A 22255-nucleotide genomic window follows, 5' to 3' on the forward strand; every position below is an offset into this window, starting at 1 on the left:
CACTTATAAGACAAGAATTACTCTGGCTACTTCACAAGGATGCATCTTGAACTAACCCAGTGGCCCATAGATATTCAGCGCAATTTTATGCAGTCTGTAATAAAGTGACTTTTTTTTGGTGAAAGTACTTCTGCCATGATTGCTATCCAAATTATGATGAAAACAAACTTGAGAACTTGAGCCTAGCTTGTTCTTGAATAAGACTTTGGCAGGGCAATGGAGGTAGTTCTTCCTTTCTGGGGTGTGTGTGTGTGTGTTAGGAGTGTTTGGGGTAGAAATCAGCAGGGAGATGCCAATGGGAGGTAGGAGGACAGAACTTTATTTATTACAGGTGCACATGACACCAACAGCTGAATTCTATTTCTCGTTGGTGTAAAAAAAAAAGCTGCCAAAAGTTAACAACATACTAGGAAGCTCAGGGAGAAATAAATGTGCCATAAGTTGTCTCCATCTTATGTCATGGGTAACTCTTGTGTCCTCTACTCTGACAGACCCTTGTGCAGCCCGTACAGAAACTATAAACTCACTGACATTGCTCCAACGTTGGGAAGCAAGGCTGACAACTGTTAGCCCTAATTGAATGGATACATTTCTTTCTATCTGTCAATAGTTTGGATGATAATCTATTACCTGCAATTACACCGCACAATTATGTGCGGGAATATTAGAGAAACTTCATTTGCAGCTTCTCCACCTATTCCATTATGCAAGCTTTGATGAGTTTTAATGAAAGCAGAGCTTGCTGCCAAAGGAGTGAGAAACAGAGCATCATAACAATGAGAGCATAAGATATAGAGACTTGTAAGGTCGTTTGCAAATGGATTATAAGCTGTTTGAGAATGGAAAACAAGTTTTGCTTCAGAGATTTGACTAAACATTACTTGAAAACTCCTTGCAATGCCCTTATGATTGCTGAACAGGTCTAGATGCATGAAATTGGCATTGTATCCATCAAGATAGGAAACAAATGTGTTTTTGTTAGCGGTTCTAGACAAACACTTTTGCAAATCAATACGCAGTTGTACTGCACAGAGGAAAAGCAGTGTGTGTCTGGGAAACATCTTTTAAATGTTGACGAGATGTCCTGTTAACATTAAAAATGGCAAAATGTAAACTGAGTAGAATGAGTTTAAATGTCAAATTCTAAGGAAAATCTTGTCAAAGTGCTTCACTCTCCTAATTCTACTTTATTGATATTGGAAGTTTCTCCTCAGAAATGCTCCCTCCAGGCTCCTAGAGCCCCAGAAATCTTCTGGTACCTGCAGAGGGAGGAAAGACTATTGTTGGCAAGGAGAGATAGCTACCTTTTACGGTTAGGATAACCATACAGATGACGTCTACGTTGGGCAAGCTGTGAGAGTGAAAGAGGGCAGGGTTAATAATTACACAGTGATATTTGGTTACCTGATTTCAGGACCATCTGCTTTTGGGACTAGAAACTTTGTGTATATATTCTAATATCCACATCGATCTTGAAAGGCAGCTATTTTTATCATCACCATTGAATTGATAAGAAAACCAAGACCCAGAAATGCTAAATGACTTGTCAAAGGTCACGCAGCTAGAATGTGTCATCACTAGAATTGAACTCCAATGTGACTCCAAAACATGTGCTACTCCTACTAGTAATTCCTAGCTTTGAAGAAAAGAAGGGATTCGGGGAGGCTGGATAGCAATAAAAGGTCTTGGAGGCAATGAGGAACAGATGGACACTTCTCACTCCTGGATTTGTAGAAGAGGTTGCGAATGGTAGGAATGGCTCAAGCCCAGTTAACATTGGACATTGAGGCAGTAGCCACAGTTCCAAACTGTTACTGACTTAATGGGACAGCTCCTTAGTCTAAGATAAATTACTATGGGAAATGGAAAAAAAAAAGGGATGAGAAAAGGAGAAAGATAGAAATGAATCTTCACTTTGGCTGTGATTTCTCAGCGCTCCATTTATACTAGACTCACTAAAGTACATGTAAAAGTAGATCTGGAGATTCATCGCACGCTGTCCCTCATTTTCCATTAAGAAACTCATAGTCCTGTGGGAACACACCAGTAAACATTGACAGTTACAATGCACTGTGATTAGTGTCATGGTGGATACACACAGAAAATGAGAGGCAAGCACAGAGTAGAGGTATTCAAAATGCAACTACCCCAAGTTCATTATGCAGGGCTGTCCAGATGTGAAGATGTAAAATATACATACATATACATACAGAGAGAGAGAGAGTAGGGGTTGGGGGGAGAGAGGATTATTTATTTTAAGGAACCTGCTCACACGATTATGGAGGCTTGGTAAATCCAAAATCTACAGGGTAGGACTGTAGGCTGGAGACACAAAAAAGAGCTGCAGTTCCAGTTGGAAGGCCATCTGCTAGCAGAATTTCTTCTTGCTTAAGGGAGGCCAGTCTTTGTTCTATTAAGGCTTTGAACTAATTGGACGAGGCACACACATATTTTGGAGGGTAATCTGGTTTACTCAAAGTCCACTGATATCAACGTTAATCTCATCTGAAAAACATCCTCATAGAAGCATTAATGATAATCTTTGACCAAATATCTGGGTGCCTTGGCTCAGCCAAATTGAAATATAAAATTGACCACTGCACCAAGGAAAGCAGGAAACAACTGAAAAGCTCCGTTCTCCTGTCTCGTCAACCCAAGCTTCCTGTACAATGACCTCAGGTGTTCACTAATTTCAACAACTTACTGTGCCCTGCTCTTTCTCCACTCCTGTTTTCCTCTGTATTGATTCCAGTGACCAGAACTCCTTCACTTCCTAAAGGCATCTAACCCTTCCTACAAGCCAACTTATGTGCCTCTTCATCCAGCAGCACAATTCTGAATCCCCACAGGATTTCTGTTGTCTTAAAGGCATCCCTTCCTACTTGCCCAATTAGATTGACATAGCCAAGGATGATCACAAACTTCACAACATCGGCTGAAATTGTCGACATCCAGGCCAGGAGATTTTCACCACCAGGTAGTGGTGCCCAGATGTCCCTTTTAACAAAACATTACATTTTAGTATGTCACAGTTTCTCTTAGCTGTCTACTTGTTCCTCAGGTATTCATCAATAGAGTGATTTTTTAACTTCTAGAGTTGGCTTGCTCTCTAAGTCTCTTATTCAGTAAGTAAGTAAGTGTTTCTTGCATCCATCCTCACCTTGCTCCCTTTCAACCTGCAAGGGGAGGTTCTTGCTGCTTCATGTTGGAATCTGTTGAACAGTCCCTGCTCCATATATTTTCATGGTTTGTACTTTCACACACAGCCCCTACCTCACCACTATCCTTGACCCTTGATGAATTCTGATCATATTTCCTCCGTACTTCTTAGAACAGCTCTTTAAACAGGTTAACATGCATATTTTCCATTTTCCCCACCAGATGCATTTTCCACCTTTCTGCAGCCTTCTCTGTGCCCAGGAATGCTGACTAACAGCACTACATCAACAAGTGCTCTTGCTTTCTGAATTCCAGCTGGGTTTGCTCAATGGCGATATAGGAAGTAGGCTGGAATGAGCAAGGAGAGATTGAGGTCATCCACCAGCTCCTCGCTGGCTGTTCTTACATGGGAGGTCACAGCTCTCTCAAGGCACAGCTTCTCCACACTGCCCTCCTTCCCAACTGGCAACACTCCCTCCTGCTCCGTCTATGAGCCTGATGGTGGGAAGAACCCCTCTGTTACTAGATCTGTGTTACTATGGTCTCCTTCCCATAATTTCCTTTTGTATGCTCATACTTTTGTAAACAGTGCCAAATTTGAGCAAGCTGTCTGACAGATCCACTGTCCTCAAGATGGGAAACCAGTGCTAAAGTCCATGTATGAGATACGAAGGGTGTCTTGTTGCTGGTGCTCAGAAAGTTGTTCATCTTTCATTCAGGGACCATTAAACAGTCTAGCATGCTCCAGAATGGACTACGACCAAACCATTCCTTCTTTTCCCTGGAATTGAGACAGTAGATTTCCTTGCTGGGAAATTATAGTTCAGATTATGGACCTTCAATAGTTTTTGCTTGCCTCTACACAAGTCAATTCGATCCTTTTCTTTTCGATGCATTCAGTTGCATGAGTTTTTCAGTGTTATAAACTAGCAACTCATCTTGGTGAGTTTGGTGGCTCCCACAAATATGCAGGCTCAAGGGATCCTGGAATTTTGCTCCCGACATCTTCCTGGCAATGCCTTCTTTCACTTCTTCTGGCCAGCTCCTACTCTCTGTCTAGGTCTTAGAGACATAACCTGTCTGCCTAACAGTCTTTGCGCGCCACAAGAGGCTGAGTTAGGTGTCTCTCCTCTGGGCTCCCAACACACACTACACATACCCTGTCATTGTCATTGTCCTTATATTATATTTTAATTGTTGCTGTGTCTTCTCCTTGATTAGCCTGTGAAGGAGACTGAAATGATATTGTTATGGGTTGAATTGTGTTCCCCAAAAAGATACGTTGAAGTCCTAACACTTGGTACCTGTGAATGTGACCTTGATTGAAAATAAGTTTTTTACAAATGTAATCAAATTAAGATGAGGTCATACTCAATTAGAGTGAGACCTAATCCAATATGACTGGTGTCCTTATAAGAAGAGAAGGAACAGATGCACAGAAACATGAAAGGAGAAGGTCACTTGTGACTATGAGGAGGATGAGAATCTCTTGCGGGGGCAGAGATTAAAGTGCTGGTGCTATAAGCCTAGGAATGACCAAGGATTAGGCAAACCACCAGGAGCTAGGAAAAGTCAAGGAAGGATTCTTCCCTACAGGTTTCAGAGAGACTGTGGTCCTGCTGGTACCTTGATTTTGGACTTCTAGCCTCCAGAATTGTGAGATAATAGACTTCTTGGATGATTTTTAAGCCACTCAATTTGTGGAATTTTGCTATAGCAGCCCATAGAAACTAATGCAGACACAATTTTGTATCCTTAGCAGTTCACACAGTGCCTGAAATGTACAAATTTATATTAAGCTGAACTGAATTGTAAATCATGTATAGAGATGTTAAAAGTAGGCCAAATGTGTATTCCTGCAGAAACTCTTTTATCTCCCTCAACCATGACTTCACTCAATTCTCCATCTAAACGCTGGGCTTTCCCTCTCTCCCACCCACTAGTCCCATGGCGAAGTGACTTAAAACACAGCCTTGGGTATGGCATCCTGTCAAAATTTGTAGAGGCCTAGATTCAGTCCACTTTATCAATAAACCCAATTACCCTTAGATCACTCCCATAAATTGGCCTACTTCCCCCATGTGGAGATAGCGCTACCTTACAATGAATGGGACAGTTGCTGCTGGAGCGTTTGGGGAGCTCATCTTCCCAAGAGCACCCTGTGGAAGGTGAGCTGAACAGACTTAAATCTCCCAGGAGGGGTGAGGTGCCACCTGGCCTATATAAATGGAGCGCTAATGTTTTCCCAGGGTACATTGTAAAGAGAGATGCAGTTGGGATTTAAATTTACTGTTTTCTACAACTAAAATCTTCCTTCTTCACCCTCATGACATCTATTTGCAGATATCTGAAGACTTCTTAAGAGAAACTTCCCTTTTCTGTTGAACCTCACATGATCTCTCAGGGAATTCTAAATGAGGAAGGCATGTGAGTTCCCCTGCCCCAGATTCTTATTTTAGAGATTTTTGACTAGGCCAAGAGCACTCAGCTGACTGGCCCAAGGTACAGGAAAAGAACACCAGTTTCCAGCCTCCTAGGATGGTTTACTCTCTCTGTTTAAATACCCCAGTAATGCTACTGAAAAGTGCGGACAACAGTAACCTTTGTGTTTTCAGAAAACTTGAGGTAAACACAGAACAAGTCTTCCTCTCCCCACACCAAGCCCCTGTTCCTGTTCCATTCTCTCTGTTCATTTCCTCTCTCCCTCTCTCTCACTTCCTTCCTTCCTCCCTCACTCTCTTCCCTGGATCACTCCATCACACTTTTACTCGTTTCATAAGCTGCTCATATTTAAGAACATTTAATATTTACAAATGGAAAAGCATGCATTTGGTTATCGTTATATTTATGTATCAAAAAATAGTTAAATGTCAGAATTATATAATTCAGCCTACACAGAGGTTTGCTTTTATTTCTACAGATACTTTAGAAAAAAACAAAAACCTATATCTTTTACAATTGCATGTGACCAAAGAAACTTATTTAAAAGAAATATCCAGTCATGCGTGATCAAGCCTATCAACTCTGGGACACAACTCAGAGGTCCTGATTTTTCAGGACCACATCAGCAAGACAGGAACCTTTAAGTACAAATAAGCCTTCATCTTTAGCCATCCTGGTCAAGATAGCAAACTTAAACCCTGAGATGAATCTTTCCAAAGAAAGGCAGAGAGTTCCATGTCAACAAGACTCTGAGGCAATCATTCCTTCTGTGTCATGCTACTTAAATTACTTTGGAGTGTTTAAAAATTTTAAGCTATATTTAAAGGATATATTTTAATTTCAAAATATATTTTGATGGCATAAGGACAAGTGTATGGTTGTCTATTAAATTTATGATTTTAAAATATATACTTAAAAAACATATACATTCATAGAAAAAACACATATACATTCATAGAAAAAATTCCAAAGGAAATTCTAATAGTAAACTAACAATGGCAGTCTCTGGATTGTGGTTTATAGGTGATTTTAAAATTTTCTTGATACTTTTCTTTTGTCCTTAACCCTTCTATAATTAATATTTATTTCTTTTATGACAAAAATAAAAGTACTGTTTAAAGTAAAACATAAGCAATACAAAGTATCCAATTAGTTTTAGTGATACAGATGATTACTGCATCAGAGGTTTTGTTTGCTTCCTGAATCTTGACTATTAGTCCTAATATTTATTACTTAGAGCAAGCCATGAAATTCTCGTGTTCTCTTTCCTTCTATGTAAGATAGAGATAGAAATATTTACTTCAGATTTTTGTTATGAGGATGATGAGATGATATTGTAAGCTCTCAGTTCAGTTCCCAAAGTTGGTAGGAACTGAGTGACAACACCTGATCACTCCACAGCAGACATTGATCTCCTTTGCCTTATTCTGCAGCCAAATCACTTCCTATTTGGTAAAGCAAGACCACGGATCATTTGCACAAGAATCACCTGGAGAACTCAGTACACGTGCATTTCCTATTAGTGTTTCTGGGGCTGGGAATTCTGCATTCTCAGCAAGGATCCTCAGAGATCTGTATGTTAATTACATTTTAAAAATAAGCAAGATCCACTGAGAAACCCAGTTCCTGACCAGGTTTTTGAATGCTATAGGTTACCGCAACTATGAAAAGAACACAGTGACACAATTTCTAATTATATTTATAGAGCTGTAGAGAAGCGGCTAGCATACATGCATTTTGAAGAGATGAAGTATTATGGAAATGCAATGAAATGGCATCCAATTTCATATAACTATCACTTTCTAAAGAAAAAGTGTGGTCCTTTGTATTCAGATGGGCAAATTGCTAAATGTCCTTAATCACTACTTTTGCAAAGGTTTGCTTGCATTTCTACCTGTGATATTGCAGGGTATTTTCCCCTATTTTAGTGCCTCATGAAGACAGTGAATATGTCTTATTTCTCTGCATATCCTCAATGCCCAGGACAGAGTCTGGCTACAGAAAGAGCTCCATAAATGTGGTTATCTTGTTGCAGAGAAGCCTGGGGCCTGAGGACTCAATGAGCCTTAATAGACCCCTACTTTTCTGCTTTATTACGTGATGCTGCTGGCATCTCTGAAAGCCAGAGTGTGAAACAAACAAAAATGTATATGTGCCAATTAATGACAATCACAATGGAGGGAGTACTCATATTGCTGTATTTTTAAATAACTATTTTATCAAATTTTGGCTTTGTGGGATAATTTTTCAGAACGCATTAGTGATCATATGCTGTTTCTAAACCCCTGTCAGAATTGACTTCCGCAATGTCCTCTGCACTGAAAGAAGTGGCAAGATATTATGATTGCCAGGGAAAAGGGAAATAGCCTGCTTTTTTGTGTTGTTGTTAGGCATCTATTGGATAACTAGCCTGGCTAGTTGCTCCAATACACATGACTGTGTCTCATCTTCATAACTCTAGGAGGTAGGAATTACTATTCCCATGTCACTGATGAACAACGGAAGCTCAGAGAGAATACAGGATTCACACGGCTCTTGGGCCAGATGTGAGTCAAGCTTTCCACTTCCTCACTCAGAGCTTCTTATTGATTTTGAGTTTTGGTTTGTGTTTGGTTTGTTGTTTTCCTTTTCTTTCTGTTTTTGAGTTTTAAGACAGAAAATGTCCCTGACAAGCTCTACAGAAAATGTTTGGTAATTAATTCTTGGTTTGGTGGAACATTATCAAGACCATTAACAAGTTTTCTTCTCTCACGAAAATAACCTAGTTGTTAATTTCTATTATTTACTAAAGTATCGTTTCCCCTCAGAGGTTGGTTCTTTAAATTTCTATTTATACAAGTGTCCCCTTCCAGTGGACTTCCCTTTGCTGGGTACCGTCATGTAGCTGGGTGAAGCATGAGTGGTGCACCCTTCCCCTTACCTGTGATATTGCAGTACACTTGCAAAGGTGCCAGTGGCCCGCTGCCGTCCGAGTCGATGTAGAAGAAACCAGCCGTGTTCCCTTGGTGCCTATACACCTCGCAGGATTGCTCATAGATGGCTGAAAAAACACAAAGGCAGCAGAGAAAAAACTTTGCTTGGCTCTGCATATTTCCTTGGAGGGATAAGTAACTTCCATTTATATTTACTTTTAATGTTGATTTCTTTCCGTTCTCCTATGGCCTCGACTTTCCCCCTAAGCCCTAACAAACTAGTGTCCCAACACAGTGGACTCGCATCCTCCATTCATCTTAACATTCATTCTTCTAATTGGCTCAGAAGTTACATCCTCCAAAAGTCTCCCCTTAGTTTTTATATGGCCCTTCTTTCTAATAAAGTGTAGGTCCCTCCTCTGTGCCCACACAGCGAGGATCATCATACACTGCTCTGTCTCCCCCAGTGGTTACAGAATCTGTGAGAGCAGTGGCTGTGTGTTGTTTGACACTGAGTTCCAGCATCTTAGCAGAGTGCCACACTCACAGCAGTTCAAAAGTGATTAGTGAATGAAAAACTGAATGGATATATACAGTCATGACTTTTTATCAATAAAGTAAAATGACAGTATCTTATTTCTATATACCCAGAGCTCAGCACAGTAGCTAACATATAGTAGGTGCCCAATCAGGTATAGTCCATTTTGACTTAACAAGCATTTCCTGAGTTCCTAATATATGTCAACAGTGTGGTTACCACCAGATGACAGACTATGAATAAAGCAATCAGTCTGTGCTTTAGGAATCTCACAGCCTGGTTGCAGCCACAAAGTCTTTATGTGCTCAGAGGGAGGCAGACACAAATGCCCTGAGATTGGGTACTTTGATCAATTGGCAGGTATGAGAAATATATAAATCTCATTACACCAACATGAATGAATCCAGTGGGGTGTAAAGGAGGCATCTGCTGTGTCATGCGTGAGAATGTAGAATGTCACCTCATGCTTTAGACAAAACGGTGTAGCTCGGAGCAGCAGGTACACATCCAATTATGTCATTCTCCTATGCTTAAAACACTTCAGTGGCTCCCAACAGCTTTAAGATATAGCACCAACTCCTCACCTTAGCCAGCATGCCCCTGTGACTAATGCTCCGTCCCAGGAATATGAAGCTGCTGTTTGTCATGATCAAGTGTGAGGGGTGTCGCAAATAATTCATTACGAATAAAGTCCTAAAGCTTGAGAGGGTTTGACTTTTTATAAATTAGAGTGAATTCAAGGTTATCTTTGTACTCATGTAATTCTCTTTTGCAACCACATATACTTTCTGAAGCAAAAGGTAAATGGGTGGGTCACAGTTTGCACCCTTCATACTGAGCATAGCATAAAGCTTATTTCTGTTTGCTCAAAACTGATAACACACCTGGGTGTGTGTCGCACACATTAAAGTCAGCTCTGATATGTGTTTCCCCTCCCAACCTTTCCCACACTCCCAAGATGACCACCATACGAAAAGAGTTGCTGTTCCCACACAGCGTAAATACCACCCAGATAACATGTGGGGAGTTACATAGTGGTGGACAACATGAGCCCTGGAATCAAACTGGGTGGTTTTGCATCACAGGTCTACCATTTACTACCTAGGTGAGCTTGGATAAGCTACTGCACCTGTGGTAGGCAACCTCTAAGACGGATCATCTTGTCCACACTTCTTAGTGTTCATGTCCTGTTCATGAATTTGTGCCCTCCCCTTGAGTGTGGGCTTGACTTATGCATTTGCTTCTAAGAGAATATGACACAAATGATAACTGTCATTTCCAAGAGTAGATTATAAAAAAACAATGGCTTCCATCTTGGGTGCTCCTGGATCACTCACTCTCGGAGAAGCCAACTGCTACGTCACGAGGCAGCCCTGTGAAGAGGCCCACATGAATGAGCATGAAAGCTTCTGAGCCATGCCATGTGAGTGAGCTCTGAAGCAAATCTCCATAGTTAAGCATTGATTGAAATGACTGCAGCTCTGGCTGACATCTGAATTGCAACCCTGTGAGAGACCGAGCCATAACAACCAGCTAAGTTACTCATGGACCTAGAGAAACTATGAGGTGATAATGTCTGTTGTTTCCAGATGTTAAGTTTTGCTATAATTCATTATGCAGCAATAAATAGATAATAAACTCTCAAAGCATTAATTTTCTCATGTGGCTCTGGGTATAAAAAGAGCCTACCTCATACAATTGTGGTAAAGATTCAAAGAGATAATCCATGCACAGCACTGAGCAGAGTGCTTGGCACATAGAAAGTGCTAGATAAATATGAACTCTTATTCGTATTATTGCATTGTTTCATGCCATGTTGCCTCTTCTTTTTTTTTTGCCAGTTTTTTGTTTACTTGATTTTTTTTTCAGTTTTTATCATGAACTACAAGGCTTGTTATGAAAAACCCATAGACCCTACATCCCTTGTGTGCAGAGATGATGAATTTTAATTCTTACTTCATTCTTTTGGTATTAACTATTGTATATCTAAATAGCACATCAAAATTGCTACTTATTGATTTTTCATTTTTACAAGTTATCTATTCACTCGGAAATGGAAGATGAGGATTTAGCTTTCTCATCACTCCCTCCATATTCAAAGCACTTTCTATTTCCCCATACTTCCAATATAGTTGCATTGTTATTTCAGTTAGATCAATGGTTACTGTTTGCACTGATATGGCAACATACTTGCTATTCACAAATAGCAAATATTATAGTATAACTACTTTTCCTTTTGTGAATAAAATTTAGTTTTTCTTGAAATTAATAATATCTTATTCTCTCATCTGCCTAGTTTTCTACGCATACATCACAAATTTAACTCCAAATTCACTAACAAATCTCTAAACTGCCTCCAAAAAACATCAGGTAAAAACTAATATAAATGGATACCTATTGGGAGAGAGAAAAAGAATGGGGGAGAGGGGGCAGGGATGAAAGCTAGACCATTTTAGATATTTTAACTCCAAAACAATACAAATACTTTAAATAGCTAGAAAAGAAAATTAAATATAATAGAAGAAAAAGAGCAATTCCTAAGCATTGAAAGGAAATTAAAACAAATCACTTTAAATAGGATTTCTTTCAAGTGATATTAAAATTCACTATTTTCTTGTTAACTTTTGATTACAGAAACTTTCAAATACATGCAAAGAATACAGAGTAATAAAATGCACCTGATATTATTACAACCAGCTTCAACAGATTATCAATATTTGGCTAATCTTTTTTTTAATATTGGCACCTGAGCTAACATCTGTTGCCCGTCTTTTTTTTTTTTTTCTTCTTCTTCTCTCTAAAGCCCCTCAGTACATAGTTGTATATTCTAGTGGTAGGTCCTTCTGATTGTGCTGTGTGGGATGCTGCTTCAGCATGACCTGATGAGCAGTGCTGTGTCTGTGCCCAAGATCCGAATCAGTGAAACCCTGGGCCACTGAAGCGGAGTGTGCGAACTTAAACACTCATCTATGGGGTGGGCCTGGGCTAATCTTCTTTTATCTATATTCTCAGTGTATCAATTATCCATTGCTGGCTAAGAAACACTCCAAAATTGACTGAAGACAGTAATCATTCCATGATTCTGTGGGTCAGCAATTTAGGCTGGGCTGAGCCAAGCATTTCTTGGTCAGGCACAGATTGTTGGGAAGGCCATTTGTTCATCGGCAATCACCTGCTGGGTCAGCGGGGCTTACTGACAGCATGCTGGTGTGCTTTGGTTTTCCCGTGTGTGGTCTCTCATACTCTAGTGGGCAAATTTCCATGATAAAATCTCCACGATCAGCAAGAAGGAAAGCACTTGTTAGGTCTCTTACTTCATAGTGTTTGTTGATGCCCCTTTGACCAAAGCAGGTCAACTAGTCAACCAAACTCCAAATAGAACATTCCAAGGACCTAAAAGGAAATGGAGCTATAGGATAGAAGTGGACTGTGCCAGTGTTTGACTTCATGGAACAGCATCACACTGCATTGTAATGTGAGCATAAAAGAAACTTTCATTTTGCTAAGGGATTGAGGTTTGGGGATCAGTAACTAAGTTTGTTAGCCTACCATTCCCAATATACATTCTCTTTAAACTTTGGTTCAGTTACTGGGAGACCTCTGATAGCAAAGCCTGGTAACAAGCCCTCTTATTTATAGATACTGTAAACAAGCTCATAAAACACAAGGACTTTGCCCAAAGACACACCAGCTGGTAAGTGGTTGATCTAATTTTATCATTCCTTTTTGATTTATTATTGGGAATACTTCATAAAACAAACATTTCTCATCAATTGTTTTGTTTCCTTAAACTACAAGATTGTATGGGAAAAGCAAGATCAATGTTTGATGCTTTCCTTTTCATTCATCAGTTTCAAAATACTGAAGTGGTTCCCTACCATCCTCCAAAAGTGACCAATGAGAATATTTTTAGTCTTATTATGAACTCATAGGTTTAAACATAGTTGAAGTTAAAACAGTAATTTCACTAATGGGAAACAGTAGGATGTACCTAGCAGAAAAAAATAAAACATAACAAAAGTCTCAAATTTATTAAATTTTTATTGTTAAATAATACTGCTATTGATTAATTAAATTACTATACATATATTGCAAAAAAGCTAATTATGTTATTGAAAACAGAAACTAAAATTTTTACATTAAAAGACAAAATATAAAATGCAGAAAATATATGAAATTCTGCAATCTTAATCTGAGTAGGTAATATCAATTTAGATTCATTATTTATTTTTTATTTTTTTAGTGATGTATATTCATGTTTTGACCACTGAAAGAACTAGAAGCACCTTAATGCACAGACTGCGGTCTCTGAATACAATTTCTCTCTAAAAGGATGGGTTTTACTGAGTCTGTGTTTGGAACAGGATGAGATGGGAATGCCTTTTTGTGCCTGAAAGTAAGAAAGCTATCAAAAATTGGAATTATGTCAAACACGGCACAGGATCAAATTTGATGGAACAATTTGGGTATCAAAAAGAATAGTCACTGCACTTGTGGGAGTAATGTTGTAATGCACAGAAATGTCAAATCACTGTGTTGTACATCTGAAACTAATATAATATTGTATGTCAACTATACTTCAATAAAAACAAGAGTCACCGCATTTGCGTATTTAAATATATATAACCTACTAATTCCTTATTGTCTATCTCTCTCTCTCCCTATCTCTCTATCTATCTATCATCTATCATTTATCTATCTAAGTCCACTGGTCACCTTTGGAAGTTGCTAGAGAATAAAGTCCTTTTCCGAAAATTGGAAACAATTCAGATTGTAGCCTGCCTTTCTTGTATGGACTGTATTTGATAATAACCTAATATTCCATGAGAAATATTATTAGAGAATAACCAAAGCCAGAAAGTGCAAAAGAATAATAAAATTTGAAAATTTTCCTTTGATAATCACCAATGAAATAAAAAATTAGACAGTGATCATCAAAGACTGCTAAAATCATTAGGTCAAAAGCTAATGGGAGACTTTTTAGTAGATGGATTAAATTAACAATACCCAAACTCATGGATCAATCTCAATATCCCCCAAAGTGATTATTAAATTGCCAGTAATGTGATGCAATGAGAAATACACAGCACTGCCTAAGCTTTGCCAAAAATCTGAAGCTGAATCTAATCAAGCCATGAGATTTAAACACCAGTTTATAATAAGAGGTAGAGAAACATGCTCACCCAAACTATAAGGATATGATTAGTTAAATCTAGAATGTGGGAACAACTGACTCAGTTTCTTCAACAAATAAATGGCAAAAAGGGGATAGAGATGCAGGAGACATATCAATCAAACATTATGTGTGGACTTGATTTGGATCCTGATTCAAACAAACCAGAGAAAAATAATTAAGATTTACTATCAGATGATATTAAGAAAGTATTTTTAATTTTGGTTGAGTATGGTAGTGGTAGTGTGGTTTTGCTTCAAAAGATAAAAGTTGTTCTTTGCTAGAGATACATACAGAGGTATTTGAAGCAAAATGATATGACCACAATTTGTTCTTAAAGCGCTCCCTCAAAACAAATTAAAAAAAGAGGGGCAGAGAGGAAACAAAAATAACAGCATATAAATGTTGACTCTGAGGGAAGTGTACACAGGACACAATTGTACTGTTCTATCTCCTGTGTATGTTTGAAAATTTTTAAGAATAAACATTTTGTTTTAATATGTCGGCATTTCGGATATTCTATAGCCTTCAACTTCTTTGAAAACTTAGCTTCTGGATCTTTCTGATCTGCTGCAGCATGGATATTGTGTTTCCAATCTGGTGCACAGCCGACTCCCTGGTCACTCCCTCACCATCACGCTGGGCATTCCCTTTTGAAACTGGCTTTTTCACCCAGCATAACACCCTTGAAATCCATTCGAGTTGTTTCATGTATCAATAGTTTATTCCTGTTTAATTGCTGCATAAAATTCCATGGTATGGATATACCACCATTTGTTTGATCATTAACCAAATGTCCTTCAATGGCTAGTTCAGTTGGAGCATTTTAAAATTCTCCAGAGTCTTTTTTTCTCCTTCTGAATATCATTTTTTAAATAGCATGCAGTTCTTGATTCCTTGATGCAATATATCTCTAATATCTCAGAATACTAATTATAATATAGTTTCTTTGTCATTTTCTTCTCTGTATACACTAACTCCTCCAAGTTGTGTGTGTGTGTGTGTGTTTAGTTGGTTTATTTGTTTTGGGTTTTGTTTTTGATCTCTATCTTATCTTTTATTTTATACTGTTTTCTTGGATGTAAGGTGATCTTTTGTAGCCATCTCATATTTAACAGTGGTCTCTAGAATACTGATTGCTCTAAGCAAATGTCTGTGGTTTGCCCTCCAAAGACATTGCTGTAGAGTTGTCTGGCTGGATCATGTCATGGGAAATCCCCATGTTAATGTCTTTATGTATTTTCTCTGGGTCTCGTTAGATTCTATGATTTAGAGGGATATTTTACATGAGGTTTAGAAGGTGTAAGCGACACAGCACACATTTCATGCTTGTAAGGTCACAGCAGGGCATGAGGTGACATTATAGATCATGCATACTGACACTTATCTTCTGACTTAAGTTGTTAATGGAAGGCACCCAAGCCACACTAGCTGCTACTCCACATAGGCTATCTTCTCCTTCAACTTCCCTAACTCCTGATAGATGCATTTTAGATCTCTTATGATCACCTCGTCACCAAAGTTGGACATTTGGCGATGGTAAGAGTCAAGGTAATTCTCTGATCAGCTGCTGACCGAGCCATTAAAAAATGTATACTTATATATCATTTATTATTATTTGTGTGAACTTTTAGAAGGAAGTGAAGGTAAATACATATGCCCAATCTACCAACTCTTCCAGGAAGTACACCATGCTACTTGTTTATTGAATTTTTCTTCCTATGCAAACAAGTACTCCACACACATTTTTCAGAACCTACTAATTTTTCAGTAACTCTAGGTGAGGCTCAGAAAACTAAATGAAAAAGACATAGTTCTAGACCTCAAGTAAGTCAGGGTCTTAAATTGACCAAAATTAACCCCAATACAGACAGAAAATTTTAAAAACCAATTCCTAAAAGAAAAAGTATTTAAAGAGCTCCTCTAGGAAAAAACAGGAGGATGATATGGTTTCTCAAGAAAATCTACTAAAGAGTAGATAATCCTAATACTATTTATATTCTCCAAAGTACAGAAAAAGAAAGAAATCTTCAAAAGTTCTTATGTGAAGTAAACATAAAGGTGACCTCCACACCCACCAAAGATCACACCAAAAAAGAAAACTGTGGACTCACTTATGAATATCAATAAAAATTTTTTGCATAAAATATCAGCAAATAGAACCCAATGGCATATTTTAAAAGGATATGATGGCCAAGTGAGGGCTTAATCCAAAAATGCAGGAGTGGTTCAATATTAGGAAATGTATTACCATATATATTTATATATATACATGTATCATAACAATAATAGGGCTAAGGAGAAAAATTATTTGATCATCTCTATGCATTTAAAAAGACTTGATATGAATTATACCAGTTCTAAATTGCCATTGGAGGTCATCTTTAGGAGAACCATCACATTTCCTGTTGGGAAGAAGATGGGAACATGAAGGAAAAACAAAAGAATCTCTATCAGTGGCAATACTGGTCTCCATTAAAAACATCAACTAGTAAATGCTAATGCCAATGCTGCATTTGCAGGTCTAATATTACAGGTACACACAAAGATAAGTGCTCTTCAATGAAAATGACAATGATAGACATATTAAGACTCTTTAGAATAAATTTTTATATTAATATGAACAGATGTACAATGTAGCTGGACAGAACAGATGGATCAGTGTTTTCATATTTAAGGAAAATAGTCTGAATCTAGTTCTGGCAGCTAATTTATTGCCTAAGGTACAATTTGAAATGTCCTTGTGATGCTCACTCTCATTAAAGATAATAATAGTATTCAGACAGCAAAATAGTTTTATTTAGACCTCACCTTTTCAAGTACCAAGGTCAGAGCTGTAGTTTTTCTGCCCCCAGTTTATATTACTATTGTAAAACTACAGAAATACACAAGAAACTCACTTTCAAGAGAAGTACACATTTTTAAGGCCTTAAAAATGTTTCAGTCCTATTTCTTTCCTTTTTCTCTATGTCTCCAGTAATCTAATATTTACCACATTGTTGCATATTTAGTTACAGATCTTCATACACAGCCTACAGACATAAATAAGATCAAATTAATTCTAGTAATTAAATCAATGTTTGTGAAGCATTTTGCATGTAATAGCCATTTATTTAATTAAGTTTATCAAGCCCCTTGTGCAGTAGGTTTGCAGAACTTTGCCTTGGTCTGATTTCAGTGAAGAAAAGAAAAAATAATATGTTAAAACTGATGGGATTGCTGAAATTAGTTCAAAAAAATGTGTCAGGGGATTAAATTAGAAAATAGATTTTTTGATGTCCCAGTCTGCACATCGCTGGTACAGGCTGAAAATAGACATAGATTTGGTAACATTTTCATTACTTAAAAGGAAGTTAGTGGAGATGGAAACAGATTAGCAGTTGCTAAAGGTGAGGAATGAGGGGATGAAAGAGGGTGGGTGTGGCTAATAAGGGACAGCATGAGGGGTGCTTGTGGTGAAACTATTCTACATCTTGATTATGGTGGTGATTACACAAATCTATATATGTGATAAAATTGCACGGAAATACACATACACACATTTGAGTGCATGTCAAAATGGAATAATCTGAATAAACTCTGTGTATTTTACCAATGTCATTTTCCAGGTTTTAACTCTGTTCCACAGTTATGCAAGATAATACCACCTGGGGAAACTGAGTAAAGAATATGTAGGACCTCCTGGTACTTTTTATTTTTTTGCAATTTACTATGAATTATTTCAAAATGAAAGCTTTAAAAGGAGAGTTACAATGGAACAATTCTCCTCCTAGGTATATACTCCGCAGATATGAAAACATGTGACCCCATAAAAACTTGTACATGAATGTTCATAGGAGCGTTATTCATAATGGCCAAAAAATGGAAACAACCCAATGCTCATCAACTGATGATTGGTAAACAAATGTGATATAAACATACAGTGAAATATGATTAGGCAATGGGAGGGAATGAAGCACTGAAACACGCTGCAACATGAATAAACATTGAACCTTGGAAATATTATGTTAAGTGAAAGAAGCTCGTCACAAAATGTCACATACTGTATGATTCCATTTATGTGAAATGTCCGCATAAGGCAAGTCTACATAGAAAGAAAGTGTGTTAGCGACTGCCAGGGGCTGGGGGTAGGGGGTGGGGGGTGGGCCTTGAGAATGGTGGATGACTACTAATGTGTACAGATTTCTCTTTGGTGTGCTGAAATGTTCCATAATTAGGTAGTGATGATGGCTATACCACTGTGTGAATATGGTAAAACCACTGAAGTGTACACTATAAATAAGAGAAATTTATGATTTAAAAATATACCTCAAAAAACCTTAAAAAAAAGTGAAGGGGCAGGGTGTTAGGCCACAGAACAGGTCCCAGAAGGTTTTTTAGGTTCCTTCAGGACGCACTGCACCAGAGGGAGCCCTGGTGTCTGTGTCATTTGGCCCAGAGTGTGTGATTAGAGTAGCAAGCCAGTCAGATGACCTCTGGCAAGTTCCAAAGAGAAAGGAGCATGCCTGTGTCCAGCTCCACCCCTCACCCCCAGACCACAGTGGTATAGCCCTTTCTCCTTAGAAACTGCAGCACAGCTCATGAAAATAAGGAGGAAACAAAGCAACAGTTGCTAAACACAGACTGAGAATCTCGTTCCTAATACTTCCTATTATAGATCACGTCATCCCAACCTTCTGTGAGTAAGTAGATTAATCTATAAATCTTACAGTAATTATCCTTAATAATGTGTTCTCTTTAAAACATAAATATGTAAACATGCTTAAGATATCCCTTCCTGGTAATCCAGATCTGAATTCAGTCTAGCTCCTCAGGTGCATGGAAGCACACAGCACTCGGAATTTTGAGGCATGTACTGGCACGAACCTCAGAGAGCATACACAGCTTCTAAAGTGGTGATTGCAAAGCAATGATTCTCTGAGTGTGGTCCTCAAACAGGCAGCAGTTGGCATCTGTCCGAGCTTCTGAACATGCAAATTCATGGACTCTATCACGAATGAGAATCTCTGGGCATAGTGTTGTGGAAACTATGTTTTAACAAGATCTCCAGGTGATTGTTTTGCAAGGTAAAACTTGAGAAACCTAGTTCTAAAAAATCTTTGAAAGTCACACATTAAATAGTGGTATATATTATAAGTTTTTTACAATTCTGTCCCATTCGCTGAATACTCAAGTTTCCAATAAATATTGGCATACTCATAGTGAAATAATAATTTTAACGTTTGCCCAGAGCGCTACGTCTCTGTATATTTTTTCTCTCCCCTTTTGTTTTCCCTCATGACATTGTACTTCTTTAGGGGAGTAATAGTCATCACGCATCTGTGAAAACCAAGAGCTAATATCAAACTCACTCATTAAACCATCCTACTCTTGGTTAATCATTTTATCATTTTATCATTTGATGTCCTTCTAGAAAGCCTTTGAAAGCTGATAACTCAAACACCACCGATAATTTACAAAGATTTTGACAAGTTGCTTAATCTCTTGAGTTTTATTTTCCTCTGCAAGAATTCTATGAGAATTAGATGAGGTAACGTATTGAAATTGGCTGCCACAGCTCTTCACCCACAGCAGGGATTCAATGAATGGGAGCTATTCAATTGGTATCATTTATAAACCTCCAAAACAATTTAAAAAAAAGGATTGAGGACATTTATGTGGTCCTTCAGGGACTTTATCAAATATGTACTGTACCCAACCATGTGTTAGGTATAGAGTTGGGTGCTAAGGATACAAAGATGGATAAGGTATTGTCCCTGTCCTCAAATTTTAAGTCAAGTGAGGAAATAGGCTAAGATATATTCTTCATTTATATGATAGAGGTTTTGGAATTAGACATTGCTTCTCTCTGTATTTTCAGAGGCTAGCCTGGTTCATAGCAGGTGTCCAAGAAATGACTGTTGGCTACTTTAGAAACACACGAATGAACAGGCTAGGAGAGACCCCTGTGGGGACCTGTGAGGACCACTCATGTCTTCAGCAGACCTGTCCTTCAGAAAGGGCTCTCTGGAAGCTAGACCAGAAGTCAATGGACTGAGGGCAGGAAGACAAGTAAGAAGACCATTGCATTAATCTTCCTGAGGAAGAATGAAGACCTAAACAAGGGAGAGGCAATAGTAGGTCTTTTCAAAAAGAGACCTAAGCATGTGGACATTGTTATGCACTTTTGAGTTTAAAGACAATTACTCTATGGCGTATCTACAGCTCCGTATATCTGGTCACCTCCTGTGGAAAGAATTAGTCAGGCATCATTTAAAGACAAACAGGAAAAAGTATTCTTTTCTTCTGGAGAAAAATTTGTTTACAAGTTGATGTAATACGATGGTAAGATTTAAGCTTTAAATGTACCTGTCTTTCCAAAAGTCCATTTCAAATTACACAAAGATTCAGTATAAGTCCAGTCTACCACACAATAGGGAAGCAAAAATTTGTAAGAGAGAAATGTATCAAGAACAAGGAGATGGTGAGGCAACTGATCACAAGATCACATAATGATAACAGCTACCATTTGATACCATATGATGCCTACTGTGTGCCAGGCACAGCCTTAGGCACATTGATATAGAATCGCTAGCCTCCTACAGCCATACCAAGCCTCAGCTTTACAGGGGAGGAAACAGAGGCTCAGATCAGCGCCCTGATTCATCTGAGCTCACCCACCCATTGGCACAGGAGTTGTGCATGGCTGTGATCTGCATACTGTGTCCTTGACAAAGAGAGGTTCTTGCATCTTATTCAGATACGCTTAACATGAAAAATCAAACATGATATTCAGAGACTTATTTAAATTTCAGAGTCTCTAGCAAACATTCACAAACTTTCCAGCGTCTCCCCTGGTTAGCTTTGCAAACACGGCTGCCCTAAGCTCTGGAAGTTCTCCAAGGTCTCTGCAAGGACCTATCCACCTAATTGTGACTTTCTAGCTTTGCTCATAACAAAGAAAGCCTTTAGACTGTGGTAATACTTAACTCTGGAAAAACACCCCTAAATAATATTTGTGCTCCCATTTTCTTGGGGCTTCTGACCTGATCACAAGGTAGAAAGGTGAAGAAGTGAAGCTTTGAAGAAGACAGAAAGGTGAGAATATTATTTTACTCTCTTTTATGTATGCATAAAAGCAACACAAAATAAAACAAAAGCATGGCCAAACCAGAGGCCTGGAGAGGCGAACTCATGAGCCCTGCAGACAGGTCAGGGTCAGTGACAGGCTTGGCTCCACTGGGGCTAAGCCAGCCTCTCCTTATGCTCAGAGGGTTCAGGAACCCCTGACTCATGTCATTTCTGTCATCTGACATGGAACAACACTTCACTAAAGCAGAAGGCTGGATGTTGTGAATAGATCAGATAATGAGTATAAATTGCTGGTTGATTGATACAACTGGAGAGCTAATCTTGAAAGAAAGAGAGCATAGCTCACTCAGGGACCTTGGCTTTGGTATTGAAATTGCCACCTGGTGAGCAGGGAGTCCAGGTGAGATCTCCAGCCTCTTTCCACCCCCCTCCCCCCACCCCCTGGCCGCATGAACCAGTATGAGAAGTCCTGCCACCTCCAGTCTTCCAAGACCTGACTCCAGCCTGAGTTCCACACACCCTCTCATTTGCCTGCTCCTGGTTGCAGTCAGACATTGGGAAGGAGATCCAAGTCATGTCTGGAGTGGTTCACTGCTTGTTTCATGCGAACAAGCCTTAACTTCACAACCAAATGGTAATTTCCTCCAGAGGAGAGTTCACAGCATGCAGAGAAAAAGAGAGACTTTTTAAGCCAAGGAGTTTTGCGTTAAAATCCTAGATTTGCTGCTTATGAGTTTTGTAAACCTAGCCCCATTACTACTCTAAGTTTCCTTTTTCTTAAACATTAAGGGTGCTAATAGACCTATTTTGGAAGGTTTGTAATGAATTTCCAAGCAAGCACATAATGCTTGAAAGTAGTCTGTTCCTACACCTCTTCTTACCCTTGCTAAACAGAAAAGTTTACTTCCCATGCATTCATTAGTGTTGACTGAGAACATTCCAGCCCTGAGTGGACGCAGC

At 38.6% G+C, this 22255-nt stretch overlaps 1 protein-coding gene across 2 annotated transcripts in view; it reads right to left on the bottom strand.

Annotated features, from left to right (window-relative positions):
• Positions 1-22255, bottom strand: part of CNTNAP5 (contactin associated protein family member 5) — a 767582-nt gene that overhangs the window by 263872 nt on the left and 481455 nt on the right. For both annotated transcript variants that reach the window (XM_044769171.2, XM_070507397.1), the window contains exon 12: positions 8522-8641. In XM_044769171.2, the coding sequence (XP_044625106.1) occupies positions 8522-8641 (120 nt within the window). The remainder of the gene's footprint in view (positions 1-8521; positions 8642-22255) is intronic.

The sequence above is a fragment of the Equus asinus genome, chromosome 4, assembly GCF_041296235.1.
Source record: "Equus asinus isolate D_3611 breed Donkey chromosome 4, EquAss-T2T_v2, whole genome shotgun sequence".
In the NCBI taxonomy this organism is placed as follows: Eukaryota; Metazoa; Chordata; class Mammalia; order Perissodactyla; family Equidae; genus Equus; species Equus asinus.